The 17,213-nt window shown below is 52.5% G+C and overlaps 1 protein-coding gene across 1 annotated transcript in view; it reads right to left on the bottom strand.

Annotated features, from left to right (window-relative positions):
- The window catches only part of ADCY1 (adenylate cyclase 1), a 101,087-nt gene that overhangs the window by 7,605 nt on the left and 76,269 nt on the right, over nt 1–17,213 (bottom strand). The window contains exons 15-19 of the mRNA XM_038559246.1: nt 8,996–9,112; nt 8,272–8,418; nt 7,811–7,909; nt 3,163–3,277; nt 1,917–2,041 (exon numbers count right to left, since the gene is read on the bottom strand). Coding sequence (XP_038415174.1) covers nt 1,917–2,041; nt 3,163–3,277; nt 7,811–7,909; nt 8,272–8,418; nt 8,996–9,112 — 603 coding nt within the window. The remainder of the gene's footprint in view (nt 1–1,916; nt 2,042–3,162; nt 3,278–7,810; nt 7,910–8,271; nt 8,419–8,995; nt 9,113–17,213) is intronic.

Genomic DNA, 17,213 nt, shown 5'->3' with positions numbered 1-17,213 from the left:
GCGACCCCAGGGGCAGGGCCACACAGCAGGTCCCTCCTGCACCCCCCGCGGCCTGTCCCCAACATCAAAGAGCGCCAGGGGACCCCAGGGCTGAGCCAGGGAAAGCAGCGCTCTCTGGGGGCGGGGGCTGGGGCGCCGCGTGCACGGCCAGGCTGGACGGGGCACGGAGAATGTGGCATCAGGCCAAGTGTGGGCCCCGTGGCGCCCCAGAGCCCAGCCAGAGCCCCGGACAGGGAGGAGCAGGACAGGCGAAGCTTTAGCGCTAACATCGGAGCCTCCCACTCGCTCTCACTTCTTGCAGGAAAGAGCCAAATGTCTAGCTTGGGCCCAGCAGAGCAGGGACGAGTAAGAGCAGCAATGATGGGGGTGCTCCTTAACACGGGGAGGGGAGTGCGTGGGGGCGCAGAAGGGGTGGTCTCAGGGCCAGGCGGCAGGCAGACCGGGGGCCCCGACGGAGGGACCGCAGCTTCCCCAACTGACAGGTGTCTGGCGCGCTCCCACCAGATGCTAACACCAGGGCCGAGGCAGGGGCAAGGCGCCCCGTCTGCACAGAGCTCCCCTGACGCGGTCCTCTGCGGACAACGGGGCTTTCGCGGGACAGCGGAGTGCTTTGTCCCTCGGGGTCCAGACACAGACACGCGGGGACACGGCGGCGTGGGGCGTGGGAGGGACTCCGCCCAGCACGCAGGGTGGCCTCCAGGGGGTCACGGGGCTTGTGGGACCCCGTGAGGCAGGCCCCTGGGTCAGTGTGGGCACACGGGGCCATGGTCGCCCAAAGCACCCTGTGGATCTCCCTACGCTCTTCCCTCCACGCAGGGACCTGCGTGGAAGGCCGGTCCCTGCGGTGTGGCAGGAGGACGGGAAGACCCGAAGGGGACATGGGGTGGGCACGTGGCTGGAAGCCCAGCACCTGGGGGGAGGCCAAGGCCGTGAGGGGGCCACACCTCGGGGAACGGCCTCGGGAGCCACAGTGGACAGCCCGGTCCTGAGCAGGGGAGGGGCTCGCTGGAATCCGAAGTTGGAAACTTGTAACTTCCACGTGGGCGTGGTTGGTGGCCGGCTGGAGGGTGAATGGGGCTTCGCCAAGGTCCCCGGACACGGAGGCAGGGCCAGGACTGGACACATGGACCCAGGAGAGCTGGGGGCCCGCACCCGGGGTTCACGCAGGTCTCGGATGACCTTGCCAGGCCTCAGGGCAGAGGAGCCCAGTGCTCACAGAGCGCCCTGCATCGACCATCCCAGCCCTGTGGGTCTCAAGAGCCCAGCCGCGGCCACACTGGGGGGTGGACAGGCCCCTTCTTCTCCCAAGGCCCCCAGGCCTGCTGTGTGCGCCCCTACAGAGCCAGGTTCACGGAGCTGGGAGGTCCTGAGGGCTGCCCACACCTGTGCAGGCTGGGGGGCAGCCCCAGTCCTGGAGCCTGGGGGGCTGGGGGGGTGCTACAGGGTATGAGGGCTGCCCACACCTGTGCACAGAGGAAGGGGCAGCCCCAGTCCTGGAGCCTGGGGGGCTGGGGGGGGTGCTGCAGGGCATGAGGGCTGCCCACACCTGTGCACGGTGGGGAGGGGCAGCCCTGGTCCTGGAGCCTGGGGGGCGGGGGGCCCCCATACAGGGCCAGAGGGCTGCCCAGAGGCTCCCAGCCCAGCAGCGCTGGAAACCCAAGGAAGCCGGTCCGTGTAAGGTGGGCAGGGTCCAGGATGCCGGGCGGCTCCCTGCCGTGACAGGACCCCAGCGCCCGCCGCACCTGGCCTCTGCACAGGGCCCACCCCGCGGCCACGGGCACAGCAAGGAGTACTCAGGCGGACGCCGGCCTAGCCTGCGAGGTGTCCCTGCCGCGCAGCAGGTGGCAGGGAAGGGAGCCCGGGCTGGCCCTGCCCCCGCCTGCAGGCCGGCACCGCGGGCACTGCCAGGAGCTCACCTGGATTCTGCCCTGAACGCCGGTGCTGTCCATCCGACTGGCCACGTTGACCGTGTTTCCCCAGATGTCGTACTGTGGCCTTCGGGCCCCGATCACCCCGGCCACCACAGGGCCCACGTTGATGCCTGGAAGACAGCCGCGGAGTGCCGTCAGCAGCCGCCCCTCCCGGGGTCGTGGATTCCCAGGGTCCCCAAGCACAGAGCCCCTCCCGGAGCGGGGACCCACCACGCTGGGAAGAGGCCTCTGCTCCCACACAGAGCCCCGGGCTCCCGGCACCGTCCTGACCCGCACTCATGGTCCCGTTTCCTGGAACAGTGGCCCCGCGCGGAGCCTGCTCTGGGAGGCCTGTAGGACGGCAGCGTGCGGCCCGCAGGCCCCTTCTAGAAGGGACGGTCGCTCCCAACGGTTTCCCAGGCTGGGAACCCGCAGGCGTTCATCGTGTGCAGCCCAGAACTGTTCAGTCTTTCGGGATGCTCCCACGTGGGGTGCAGAAGCCCCCTTCTGTTTACGAGACCTGCCTTGCAACGGGGCTCCCCGGCCCTGCTGACGCCACGCAGTGTCCCCGTTCTGTACCTGCGCAGACTTTTCTGGGCTAGCCCGGGGATGCTAGTGCTCTCAGTCACTGGCATGGTCAGCGGCCCAGACCCCACAGTGAGGGGGGGCGCTGGGGCTGACCCGGGACGGGACAGGAGCCCGAGGGGCCACTCCCCCCGCGTCTGCTGGGGCACGGACCCCGCAGAGCCTGCCTGCTGGCTGGAAGGGCCTGCGCTCACAGCCGGACGGATCCCGCCGCAGGGGGAGCAGCATCTGTGTCTCCCGACACGTGGAGCTCCAGCCCGAGGACAGGCCGGAGGGCGGCACTCGGGGGATGGGCACCAGGACTCAGCTGCGCTCAGCCCCAGAGCACCCCTCACTCCGGCCGACCCCCACTCTGGCCGACCTCACACTCAGTTCTTAGGTTTTTTTCTGAATTTAGAACCACCACAAGCACCCACTTGGGAGCACCCTCCTCCAGCCACACGTGGACTCCGGTGTTTCTAGGGCACCCCTTTGGGTCCTAAGACCTAGGTGCCAGCTTCCAGAGGCAGCGGTCCCTGCGTTTCCAGGCCTCCCCCGCCCCCCAAGGCCTGAGCCTCCTTCCTGGGACCCAGACGTTGGTGGCGGGGGGGTGGGGGGTGGGCAGGGGGTTTGGTGGGGGCACGTGGAGGCCACCGGCCCGGGTGGGTGGGAGCCCGCAGACACCTACCGACGCGGAGCACGAAGTCGTTGTAAGACTGGTAGTTGATTTCATCCAGGACGTCGAACATCTCAATGGCGAAGTCCGCCAGCGTGCTGAGGTGGGAGGAGATGCACTTCTTTGCCTGCACACGAGCGGACGGAGGTTACCACGGGGCGTGTGCGAGGGCAAGTCTGGGGGCCGGGGACACTCGGCAGGTGCCCCGCCGTGCCCCCGGGGCAATCAGGGACCTGACCCCACATGCACGACAGCGCCCACCGCCCACGGGCTGGGTGCCCGCCTGGCATCAGCCCCTGGACGCACTGGACCCCACTGTGGGCAGGGGCGAGGGGTGGGGGCAGCCACGGTGAGCGACACCAGGCGCCACGGCCGGCCTGTCGGGGTCCAGTCTCCCCACACATGGAGCCCGAGGCTCTCACGACTTTGTGCTATTAGCACGGCCTCTCGAGTGTAAAACGACGACGACCGTCCACTTTTCCCTTTAGGCAGGAGCCCCGCAGGCTGCCCTCCCTCACTCAGGCCCCCTCCTGACCCCCTCCTGCATCAGGAGCTTCGGTAACCGTCAAAGCGCCCCCAGTGACCCACGGGGTAAGTCCGCAGGGTACACGAGGCCTCGCTGCGCGTGTGTACATCCCGTGCGTTCCCACAGAGGCAGGATTCCCTGCACCCACAACCGTAGTTTAACACAAAGCAGCTCCACTGCCCGCCCCTGGTGCCCAAGCCCGCGTGTTTGTCCCCCGCCCCTGGCACCCCCGGCCCCTGGGCCTTCCGCTGTGTCTATAACTGTACCTCTTCCAGAATGTCCCATAAATGGAATCCTAGAGTATCAGCCTTTTCAGGTGGGCTTCTCGCCTCAGTGACTCGCACCCCAGGCCGCTCCACAGCTTTTCCGAGCTCCCTCCTGGTTAGCGCCAAGTAACGTTCCCTTTCTGGATGGGCCACAGTGGGTCGATCATCTGCTCACCCAGCGAAGGGCATCCTGGTTGCTGGCGAGCTCCGGCGATCACGCATAGAGCTGCTGTGAACATCCACATCAGGTGCTCACGCGGGCACGGGGGGTCGCCTCCTGGGGTAAATGCCAAGGCGCGTGGCCGCAGGATCGCACGGTAAGAGGATGTTTAGCTCCGGGAGAAACGGCCAGCCTGTCCTCTGGGTGCCCCCTCGGCATCCCCACAGCAGTGAGTGCTCCGGCCCCTCCACGTCCTCGCCAGCCCGGAGCGTCCTCGCCAGCCTGGGGCGTCCTCGGGGCTCTGGGTCTGGGCCCTTCCGGTCCTTCATCTGCATTTCCCCGATGACACGTGATACAAAGCATCTCTGTATGCTTCACTCGTCCCATGCACCTTCTTCAGCTCTTTTGCACACTTTTTAATCGGGTGGTTTGTTTTCTTACTTGTTGCATTTTAAGATTCTCTGTACATTTCATTCTTACTTTTTTTAAGTCGGCTCCACACCCAACGTGGAGCCCAATGCAGGGCTTGAACTCACCACCCTCAGATCAAACCCTGAGCTGAGATTAAGAGTCAGACACTTCGCCAGCTGAGCCACCCAGACACCCCAGGAGTTCTTTCTGTATTTTAGGTCCAAGTCCTTTACAGAATTTTAAATTCTTAATTACATCCAACATAACCATGTTTTCTTCCATGGATCATGCCTTTGGGGTTGTATCTAAAAACTCATCAAGGTCACCTACATTTCCTCGTAGGTTATCTTCTAGATGTATGATACATCTGCTTTGACGTGGAGGTCTGTGACCCATTTTGAGTTGATTTCACACATCTTGCATTAACATCTATCTAAACATGGAGAGACGTGCAGCTGTCCCAGCACTGTTCCCTGAAGGCTGCTGTTGCTCCACTCGCTCTTCCGCCAGAGATCCGTTGCCTCTACTGGTGGAGGGTCCCCGTCTGGGCTCTCTACTCGGTTCCACCGATCCAGTCGTCTCTTCTTCCCCGACACCACACCGTTGATCACGGCACCTTTCCATTCGACCCTGAGGTCGGCGGGATCGGTCCTCCGACTCCCTTCTCTTTCTGCTGTACTACGTTACCCTACTCCGGGTCTTCCATCTCCGTGTGATGTCAGACTACAGGGTTTTTGTAGATGTTCTTTATCCAGTTGACAAGGTTTCCGTTTGCAGAGTTTGCTCACTTGAATTCAAAAAATTATCATTTTTTTTTAATCAAGTATGAGCATTGGATTGGTCAATGGTTGTTCTGCATCAACTGACATGATCACACGATCTCTCTTCTCTAACCTGTTGATCTAGTAGATTTCAGTAACTTTTTTAAATGTTATACCAGCCTTGGCGTCTTGAATGAATCCACCTTGTGTGTGGTCTATTGTTCTTTTCATACAATGTTGGATTCAACCGGCTAATGATTGCTGAGGACTTACACGTCTCTACTCGTGAGAAATACTGGCCTGTGATCCTCCTTCCTTGTCATTCCTTTATCTGGTTTTCATGTTACCGTAATACTGGACTCACAGAATGAGTTAGAAACTTCTGCTTTCTGGAAGAGATTTTGGAGAACCGCTATAGTTTCTTCCCTAAATGTTCAGTGAAACATTCCTGTTCTTCCTCCAAACATGCTGTTTTGGAAGGTTACTAGTTATTGATGCAATTTCTTGAATAGATATGGGCCTGTTAAGATTTTTTACTTCCCCCTTGTCAGAGTTTTGGTAGGTTGTGATTTTCGGGGCATTGGTCCATTTGATCTAAATCATCACACTTGTGGGCACAGAATTATTCCTTTTTTTTTTAACAGAATTATTCCTAACATACCTTTTCATCCTTTTATTGCGCATTGGTTCAGTACAACTGGCCCGACTTTCATTTCTAATATTAGTAACTTGTTTTTTTTCTCATTTAGCATAGCTAGAAATTATCAACTTATGGGTTTTTCTTTTTTTTTTTTTTTTTTTTTTTTTTTAACTTATGGGTTTTTCAAACAGCCAGCTTTTAGTTTCATTGATTTCCTTTTTTAAAAAAGATTGTATGTATGTATGTATTTATTTATTTAGAGCATGAGTGGGAGGAGGGGCAGGGGCAGAGGCAGAGGGAGGATTTCAAGCAGACTCCTCACTGAGCACAGAGCCTGATGCAGGGCTCGATCTCACTACCCTGAGATCATGCTCCGAGCTGAAATCAGGACTCAGACTCTTCACTGACTGAGCCACGCAGGCGCCCCATCATTGCTTTTCTTTAATACTTGCTTTCAATTTCATTAATTTGTGCTTCCCCTCTCCCATGCTTATCAGAGGCTTATACTGTTCTTTCTGTAGTTTCCTAAAGTGGAAGCTTACATGGTTGATTTTGGATCGTTCCTCTTTTCTAATATATGACTTCAACAACATAAATTTCCCCCTAAGAGCTGCTTTTGCTGCATCCCACAGACCTTGATAAACTGCATGTTCATTTAGTTCAAAACATTTTCAAAACTTCTAATATTTCTTCTTTGATTCACGTCATTTAGACAAGTGTTGCCTGATTTCCAAATATTCTGGGATTTACCAATTCTTTCCCTATCAACAGATGTCTAGTTAAATTCCATTCTGTTCTGAGAACATACTTTACAAGATTTCAACTGTTTTAAAGTTGTTGAGGTATGTCTCGGAGCCCAGAATATGCTCTATCTTGGTAAAAGCTCCACATGAGCTTGAGAAGAATGTGGGTTCTGCTGTTGTTGGATGAAGCTGTCTGCAGATGCCAATTCTATCTAGGTGCTTAATGATGCTGTTCACACTCCAACCACCTTTGCAGATGCACAGCCCACGGGATCTGCCAATTACTAAGAAGGGTGCTGCAGTCTCCAACTATAAGAGTGGGTTCATCTGGTCCCACTCATGGTTCCATCTGTGTTTTACTTTGTGTATTTTGACACACTGTTGTTAGGTGCATGCATGTTGAAGACTGTTACATCCACCTGGAGAACTGACTCCTTTATCATTCTGTAGTCTCCCTCCCTTTATGTGTCTGATAATTTTCCTTGACCTGAAGTTTGCTGCATCTGAAATTAAAATTGCTACTTGAATTTTGTTTTATTAGCGCTAGAACGGGATCTCCTTCTACATCCTCCATTTTTAAGGTATCTGTGTCTTTACATTTAAAAGGTATTTCTTGTGGCAGATACAGTTGGGTCTTGTGGTTTTGCCCACTCTGTCTCTTTTAATTGGCATATTTACATTTGCATCTAAAGTAATCATTGATATAGTCGGATTAGTACCTCTTGTATTTGTGACCGTTTTCCATTCATTGCATTTCTTTTTACATCTTCCTTTCTTTCCCCGCCTCTTTTTTAAGGGGCAACCTGAGGACTTTATTCACAGTTCTGCACTGGGGGAGGGGAACACTCCGTGGTGCTGAGCTGGCAGGACTGGGGTGCAGCTGGTGGGGAGGGGGCAGGGCTGGTGAGGAGGGGATCAGTGGGGCGGGCAGGGCAGGGCCAGAGGAGGCCCCCGGGACAGGCCTCGTGCTGACTTTCCCTGGGAGACTGTCTGGAGAAAGCTGGCCCCTGAATGGACAGCCCACAGGCCACTGCCCTGACCCAGTGCTGTGCTGACTGGGGCTCAGAGCAGGGAATCTGCCCAGAATCTCAAAGAAGCTTGGGACAGAGCTGAGACCCAGTTCCTGAGCAGCAAAGCCCTGGATAGCACTCACCTTGGTCCCGGTTGTGGGTGCCAGCCCCACCGCAGCCATGTAGGTGCTCCCGATGGTCTTGATCTTCTCCAGGTCCTTGTAAAAGTCTTTGTCCATGAGCTTTGTTTAAAACACAAAAGTGTTAAATGTGATGTAACATCTGAGAGAAGCCACTGCAGGAGCAACCCCAGCACAGAAGAGTCTGTTCTGGGAAGCAGAGGGTCTCTTCTGTTGTGGGCACCAGACAAGGTCGAGGCTGATGTGAGGGGCACCAGCAAGGGCGTGGAAAAGAGGTAGGGGACGGAGGCCAGCACCCACCACCAGAACTCAGTGCCTGCAGGCCCTTCTCCATGGCGAGGATCAGTTTGGACCCCCAAGGAGACCGAATGCATGTGCTTCCTCCCAGCAATGTGTGCGGGGAATGCGCCACATTCCAGGGCACCATTCAGGAGTGGTCCTCAGGGGACGGCCGGCACCCTCACCTCGTCAAAGTCAGCGATGATCTCATTCAGGAGGCGCAGACACTCCACGCCCATGTTGTTGCCATCCAGCTCGATGTAGAAGTCGTCAAAGTTGGGGATGGAGGCGAACATGACGCCCACCTGCGAGTAGGACTGGTAGTACAGGTCCTGGAGGCAAAGGTCAGGTCAGCGGCGTGCCAGGCAGCGCGGCAGGGTGCGTGAGGGGGCGGCAGGGAAGGACCGGGGCCTGCCGAGCTACCCCGGCCAGCGGGAGGAACAGGATGCCCTGGAAGCTATGTACGGTCAGAGACGGCCAGCCTGAGCCTTGGGCTCTGCACCTTTAGGATCTAAACTGCTGACTGAGCCTCTTTATTTTGGAGTCAGCATTAGTGGGTCCCGCTCTGTGGGTGGTTGCAGAGCTTCACTCAGCAGGCCGCCCGGCTGGCCCGAGCACGGGTCCCCGGAAGCCCATTCTCCCCCATGTGGGGTGACAGGCGCTCTGCTCTCTCCCGGGACAAGGACTTCCTTGCCCTGGAGCCTCCTGAGGTCTGGCCCCTGCCTGCTGCCCGTGGAGCCCACTCAGCCTCGGTGTGGCCCGGGCTCAGCAACAGCCATGCTTTGCGATCTTAAGCAGAGAAGTGGGGGGCACGTCCCTCTGGGTGGGAGCTCCAGCCACAGGCCTGTGACCCCCCTCCGCCCTGGGGGCAGCTGCTCAGTGGGGCGGGAGCCAGGAGCAGGTGCTCACCATGTTCCGGGGGTTGGACATGAGGAAGTGCTGAGCTACGTGGGCCGGCAGGAGGTTGAAGAGAATCCTCTTGTTGTCCAGCTTCACCCTCTCCATGTCATCCCTCTCTTCCTCTGCCTGGGGGACAGACCCTCCGTCACCCACCGGCTTCTTCCCCTTGCTCGTTACTCCCAATGGCCGCCTCTCCCAGACCAGGCTGAGCACGTCCCCAGCCCCTTCCAGCCTGGCCTTGCGTGGGCATCACCTGGTAGCAGAACCAGCAGTCCAGCCAGGCTCCCACCTTGAGCTTTGATGGGGCTCCTCAGCCCCTCCCTCCCGGGTGGCATCTGACGCCCTGGACTGCCTTCCCCGGGCCTGCTGAGTCAGCTCAACCAGACCTCTGGCCCCTGACGTCTGCCCTTCGTATTTCTCTCTGCTGGCCCTGACCTGCTCCTCGGCGATGAACCCCACCTGCCTATGCTGCACCTGTCCCCTGGCTCTAAATGACATCTGCCTCACCACTGTTAGCGAGGGCCATGAATTACCTTTCCTACAGCACCCAGGTCTTTCCAATCATCCAAACTAAACTCCAAGGGTGCTGATCCCTGGTCTACAAGCCGCCTCTTCACCCCCCAGAGCTCCTCTTCTCCAGGCAGAGCGGCTACATCGTCACAGGGATCCAGAGGAGCCACAGATTTCTGGGTAAGTCCCCACCCTGATCAGCTGTAACCTCCACAGGACAGATAATGGGGGGCTCCACTCCATTTCTAAAGTACACTCCCCACCACCTTCTGGGACCCAGACACCTGTAGCAGCTCTGAGGCACGAGCCTGCTCCCAGGTCATGCTGCCCCCCAGGCAGCCCCTGATGTGCCCTAGAACATTCATGGGCACTGCCACTTGTGTCAGTCACTCAGGATGCCCACAGCCAGGCAGGCAGCCCCATTTCCTCTAGAATCTCCCCACTTCCAGCAGGATTCACATCCTGGGCACTGAGACAGGGAGACCTGTGGGGACCTGGGGTTGGGAACAGATGCAGCACCAATGGAGCTCGGCTGGGTATAGGCTCATGGGAGCAGGGGGCGAAGGCCAAGGGGGTCCCGTGGCTATGCTGCTGGGGAGGTGAAGGTCCTCTGAGCCTCAGGGCCTTGCACAGAGTAATGAAACCAGCATCCACAGCTCCGCCCATGAGCTGAAGCAACCAGAGGGCCATTGGTCATTCACTCTAGCTCCCAAACCTGGCCCCCAGCCTGACCTGAGAGAGGCCATTTGAGGAACATTTCAAGGGCTGCATCAGCCCTGTGGACACTGGCCTTTAGGGGTGCTAACAGTGGCAGAGCGATGCCTCATCGGGAGCCTGCAGCCTGGTGATCAAAGCTGGGGCTTGGAGGCCCCACTCCGCACTTCCTGTCTTGCATCATGGCCAGGTGACATGCCCCATCTTCCTCATCATAAAGTGGATGGAAGGTCCTCAGTTTTAGGGCCCTGCTCTTACTTATCAAGGCTTTGGAGCATGTTTACTACCTGCTAAGCCTGGAACCATCCGCTCCTATTAATTCAGTACAACATCTACCAGTTATAGTGAGAAGCAGTGACTCCCAGAGGCAGAGCTGCAGAAGCTTGGCCTGAGGAGGAAGATGCATGGACCATAGGGGAGGGCGCAGCCAGGATGAGGGGCCCGGTCAGCAGCCCTAGGCCTCCTCTGGGGGCTGTGCTGGGAAACCACCATGGGTGGTCCACGGGTCCATTAGTTATCAAGGAGCCTGGCGATGGGATGGGCTTCATCCTCCTCCTCACAGCATGCAGTCAGGCAGCAGGGGGCACAGGAGAAGGAGCCCAGAAGCTACAAGACCCGGTGGAGATGGGCTAAGCTGTCCTCTGTGGAAGGGAGGCTGCGGCCATGGGAAAAATGGAGGCATCAGAAGGAAGCCAGGAACCCCTCCTAGGAGCATGCAATTCATTACCTGTCAACGGGTGTGCAATGACTGACACAAAAGAAAGTTTTTTACAGGATAAGATAAAGACGAAGTAAATATTTTTAAGATGGCAGTTTTATTTGCTAATGGCACTAACCATTTTGCTCTCCCCAAAATATTGTCAGTGTTGAAGAAAGCAACGTAAGTGAATGCACTTCAACTGCGTAAAATAAAAGAATCTTGGTTTATCATTTTGTGATCAAAAACTTTAGTTCAAAATTCATTTTCTTTCCACTGACTTAGAATTCACTGACATCCATAGCAAATCAGGGAGGAAAAACCGTTGTCTGTTTTTCAATCCATCCACAGATGCAAAGGTCTATGTTACATGATGGATAAATGTCCATCTTCTTACAAGTTAAGCAGAAGACGGACGCCTGGGTGGCTCAGTGGTTGAGCATCTGTCTTTGGCTCAGGGCATGATCCTGGAGTCCTGGGATGGAGTCTCACATCGGGCTCCCTGCAGGGGGCCTGCTTCTCTCTCTGCCTGTCTCTCATGAATAAATAAATAAATAAAATCTTAAAAAAAAAAAAAACAAGTTAAGTAGAAAAAGTTGTATTGTGATATATTTAACAAATAAGAGGAACACCCAGTGAAATTCTCGTTTTTGTAAGATTTTCCTAACCAGCCAGGAAACTCTAAGTGTTGGTGAGAAGGAGCTGGTGTAGCTGACACACACTATTCCTGCCAGCACATGAGAGATAAAACCAACACCCATTCTCAAGCTGTTCCCTCTGCAGCAGAGCTTCTTTCAAAAGACATTTCCCTTCTCATACATCAAAATCCAACCCTGAAAAAAAAAAAAAAAATCCGACCCTGGACATTAAGGGAAAGAATGTGGGAGCTGACATCTCAGAAAGTACTTCCCAGGGTGCACTTACAGTTACGTGGCACCCGAAGAGGGGCTCGCAGGCTGGGGCCACTGTCTCTCCATCAATAGAACAGAACAAAACAGCATAACCTGATGGATCCCAGGTCTGCTGGCATAGTGACCAGTGGGCTAGATGTGCTGTGACTATCACCATGACTCCCATAAAATGCTGCAAAGATTTCTAATTTAACCAACCAGACCAGCACACCCCTCCTAGTGCCTGGAATGAAGGACATGCTCACTCAAAATGAACAGCCCATCATGCTCTTTCTGGGAAGTGACATCCCTGCATCCTCCTGGAAGTGACATCTGGCTGGAGGCAGATGGTCACTGCCAGCTTATTCCTCAAATAGTAGGAGAGTGCATTTCTTAATTTCCAGAACACTCACTATGAACAGAGCTGCTGATGCTGCACTAGCATCCTCCGGAGAAAAGAACCAACAGAATATATGCAGACACAGGAAGAGATTACCAGGACTTGGCTCACAAGATCATGGAGCTGAGCAGTTCCACCTTCTGCTGTCTGCAAGCCGGATGGCTAGGAAAACAAGTGGTGGTTCCTGTCCAAGCCCAAAGGCCTGAGGACCAGGAGAAACAAGGGCAGAAGACCAATGTCCCAGCTCAACCGTGCAGGAGGAGGTGCTGGAATCCAGCTCTGCCTTTTTGTTCTATTAAGGCCTCAACTTGAACTTATCTAGGTCCCAAAAAAGGGATCAAAATGATATTTATGGCATAAAAAAATACTTAGCACCCAGAAACTAAAATTCACAATCCATAACATCTAACTAAAAATTAGCAGACAGGGATCCCTGGGTGGCGCAGCGGTTTGGCGCCTGCCTTTGGCCCAGGGCGCGATCCTGGGGACCCGGGATCGAATCCCACATCGGGCTCCCGGTGCATGGAGCCTGCTTCTCCCTCTGCCTGTGTCTCTGCCTCTCTCTCTTTCTCTCTTTGTGACTATCATAAATAAAAAAAAAATAAAAATAAAAATAAAAATTAGCAGACAGGGAAGCAGAAAACTATAGCTCATAACTAAGAGTTGACAACTATCAGTTGACATCGACCTATAGGCGTACAGTCGGTGGTCTGAGTTAAACAATTTGTTCAAAAAACTGGAGGAAAGGTGCCTGGGTGGCTCAGTGGTTGGCTTTCTCCCTTTGGCTCAGGTTGTGATCCCAGGGTCCTGGGATCAAGTCCCCCATCAGATTCCCTACAGGGAGCCTACCTCTCCCTCTGCCTGTCTCTCTTGTGAATAAATAAAACCTTAAAAAAAAAAAAAAAAGCTGGAGGAAACATGGTAAGTAGATACAGAGGAGATGTGAAAGAGACCCAAATCTACATTCTAAAAATGAAAACTACAAAATCTGAGATGGGAAATGCACAGACGGGATTAGCAAAAGTAATATTAGGTGCTGCGGCAGAAATGAGGATAAACGTGAAAAACACCAAATGTGGAAGGCACTGAGAAGAGGGAGAAACAGAGTGTGCCCAAAGCATGAGAGAGGTGTGGGACACCGTCCAGATACCTAATGCACACACAGGCAAGGCCCTTGAAGGACAGAGACAGAAAAACATCAGAAGAAATAAGGGATGAAATTTTTCCAAATTTACTAAAATCTATAAACGCACAGATCCAAGATGCTCCAAACCTCAAGCAAAAAATGACATCAGGGTACATCACAATCAAGCCACTTAAAACCAGGAATAAAGAGAAAATCTTCAAAAGCCACCAGATACAAGGACACATTTACTCACAGAAAGATGGTGGTTGATGAATCGCTGGAAGCAATGCCAGACAAGAGACAAGAGATTATCTTTAAAATGTGAAAGGGAAAAGGATCGTCAACCTACAGACCTATAGCACACTTATCTTTCAATCATGAAGGCAAAATAAAGATGTTTCCAGACACATGAGAGTTGGAAGAATGAATTGCCAACAGACCTGCAAGAAATGTTAAAAGTGATCCTTCAGGAAGAAGGCGGGTACCAGATGGAAACCTAGATCTTCACCAAAGAATGACAAGCACCAGAATTCACAACTCTGTAGATACATAAAAATACCACTTCTTCGCATAAAATATCCTTAAAATACAATTAAATAAATTTATGGTGGAAAATATATTTTGGAGTTTATTGTATATTTCCAAATAAGATCTATGATGTCTGTACCAAAAACTTAGGATGGGAGAAAGATGTATGCTGTTGTAGGTAGAATAACATCAACTAAAGAGAGACAATAATAAGTATTCACTGAAATAATACCACAGGGGGTGGGGGGCGCTAAGATGGTGGAATAGGAGGAGGGCCCCATTCTTGCCTCGTCCCTCAAACACAGCTAGATACGTATCAACTCATTCTGAACACCCAAGAAGTCAATCTAGGACTGACAACAAACTGCACAAGAGGGAGAGAAAAGGCCACATCATGGATGGTAGAAGGTGGGGAGATGTGGTTTGGGGAGAAACAGATTATGGGCACTGCAGTGGGGAAAGAACCCTGGTCACAGAGTCAGGCAACAGACAGACGGGGGTGGGAGGGTGGGCACACAGGCCTATGCACAGGAACAACTCCCCAAAGCCAATGATGGGGAAAACAAGAGAGGCTGATTTTCACAAGATTTTACAACTGGCGGGATTCAAAGACTGGAGTTCTAGAGGTCCACAGTGTGGCCAGTATGGAGCCCGGTGGGCACTGCAGTGAGCACCCCTATGGAGAAGGAAGGTGCAGAGCCCAGGGAGTGGAGGGCACAATTGGAGAATCCCCTAGGACACACTGGGAAAGACAGTTCCCCCTTCTTGGAGCACATCTGGGAGAAGTGTCACGGCTTCTCCCGGGACAAAAGACTTGCATGCATCAGTTCTCTCCCCAACCCGTCAGCATAAACTAACTTCAGTAAGCAGCACAGCACCAGCACTGGCAGCCTAAACCAAGCCCTGCCCCCTGTGGTGCAGGCGCTGCTTTTCCTGGGCGAGTGAGCCTGAGAAGCAGAACAGTGGGTCCCTCCCCAAGAAAACCAGCACAAACCCCCTGCACACACCACATCTAAAGACCACAGAATGCCGCAAAGCTTCAGCTCTAGTGCAAACAGGATCTAGCCTCTTTTAACAAGCAGACCAGAGCACACCTAGTTAAAACTTGCCACATGCTGGACAAGGTCCAAACACTGCCCACTGCAGGCAAGGAGACACTCTGCAGACAACTGGCATGAAGGATGCAGCCGCCAGAACACCGCAGCACAGTGCACACAGCACACACCAGGACACTTCCTGAATCCCAGGCCCTGGACATTATATGACCTCTTCTTCATAAAGCCACTACTCTCAGGAGCAGGAAACATACCAGGCTTTCCTAACACATAAAAGACAGAGACTGAGACAAAATGCCAAAACAGAGGAATTCATTCCAAATGAAACAAGGAAAGGTCATAGCCAGGGATCAAAGCAGATGTAAGTACTGATCCAGAATTTAAAGCAACAATCATAAGGATATTAGCTAGGCCTGAGAAAAGCATAGAGGACACCAGAGAGTCTCTTACTGCAGAGATCAAAGACCTAAAACCTAGCCATGCCAAAATAAAAAAATTATAGCTGAAAACTTCCCTAATTTAGGGAAGGAAACAGACATGCAAATCCAGGAGAAACAGAGAACTTCCATCAAAATCAGCAAAAGCAGGCCAACACCAAGACACACTGTAGTTAAATATGGAAAACACAGAGACAAAGAAAAAATCTTAAGAGCAGCAAGAGAAAAGAAGTCCCTAATCTACAAGGGAAGACAAATCGGATTAGCAGCAGATCTATCCACAGAAACTTAGCAGACCAGAAGAGAGCAGCATGATATACTCGATGTGCTGAAAGGGAAAAATCTACAGCCAAGAGGATACTCTATCCAGCAAAGCTGTCATTAAGAATAGGAGAGCCAAAAAAAAAAAAAAAAGAAAGAAAGAAAGAAAAAAAGAATAGAAAAAAAAATAGGAGAGACAGAGTTTCCCAGACAAACAGAAACTAAAGTAGTTTGTGACCACTAAACCTGCTGGGCAAGAAATATTAAAGGGGACTCTCAGTGGGAAAGACCAAAAGTGACAAAGACTAGAAAGGTACAGAGTAAAGTCTCTGTAAACAAGACTTTACAGGTAATATACTGGCACTAAACTTATATCTATCAATAATTATTCTGAATGCAAGTGGACTAAATGTTCCAACCAAAATACATAGGGTATCAGAATGGATTTTAAAAAGACCCATTGATATGTTGCCTATAAGAGCCTCATTTTGGACCTAAAGACACCTGCAGATTGAAAGCAAGGGGATGGAGAACCATCGGACATCAAAAGAAAGCTGGTGTAGCCATCCTTACATCAGACAAACTAGATTTTTTTTTTTTTAAGATTTTATTTATTTATTCATGAGAGACACACAGACAGAGAGAGAGAGAGAGAGAGAATGAGAGAAGCAGAGACACAGGCAGAGAGAGAAGCAGGCCCCACGCAGGGAGCCTGATGTGGGACTTGACCCCGGGTCTCCAGGATCACGCCCTGGACCGAAGGCAGGCGCTAAACCGTTGAGCCACCCAGGCTGCCCAGACAAACTAGATTTTAAACCAAAGACTGTAAATGGAGATGAAGAAGGACACTATATCATAATAAAGAGGTCTATCCATCAAGAAGATCTACAATTGTAAGTAGTCATGCTCTCAACTTGGAGGCACTTAGATATATAAATCAATTAATAACAAACATGGAGGAACTCATTGATAATAATACAAAAATAGTAGGGGCCTTCAACACCCCATTCACAGCAATGGACAGATTATCTCAGCAGAAAATCAACAAGGAAACAATGGCTTTGATTGACACACTGGATCAGATGGACTTCACAAATTCATTCAGAACATTCCATCCTACAGCAGCAGAATACACATTCTTTTCAAGTGCCCATGGAACATTCTCCGGAATAGATCACGTCACAAATCAGGCCTCAATGAGTACAAAAAGATTGAGATCATACCATGAATATTTTCTGACCACAACATTATGAAACTTGAAGTCAACCATAAGAAAAATTTGGAAAGAACACAAATATATGGAGGTTGAAGAACATCCTACTAAAGAACGAACAGGTTAACCAGGAAATAAAAGATAAAATAAAAAATACATGGAAACAAATGAAATGAAAACACAACAGTCCAAACCTTTGGGATGCAGCAAAGGCAGTCGTAAGACGGAAGTATGTGGCAATGCAGGCCTTCCTCAAGAAGCAAGAAATTTTTCAAATACACAATCTAACTTTACACATAAAGGAACTAGAAAAGGAACAGCAAATAAAAACCTAATGCCACAAAACAAAACAAAACAAAACAAAACCTAATGCCTCCAGAAGAGGGGAAATAATAA

Source organism: Canis lupus, chromosome 16, assembly GCF_011100685.1.
Source record: "Canis lupus familiaris isolate Mischka breed German Shepherd chromosome 16, alternate assembly UU_Cfam_GSD_1.0, whole genome shotgun sequence".
Lineage (NCBI taxonomy): Eukaryota > Metazoa > Chordata > Mammalia > Carnivora > Canidae > Canis > Canis lupus.
This window is presented reverse-complemented; position numbering and strand designations above follow the sequence as displayed.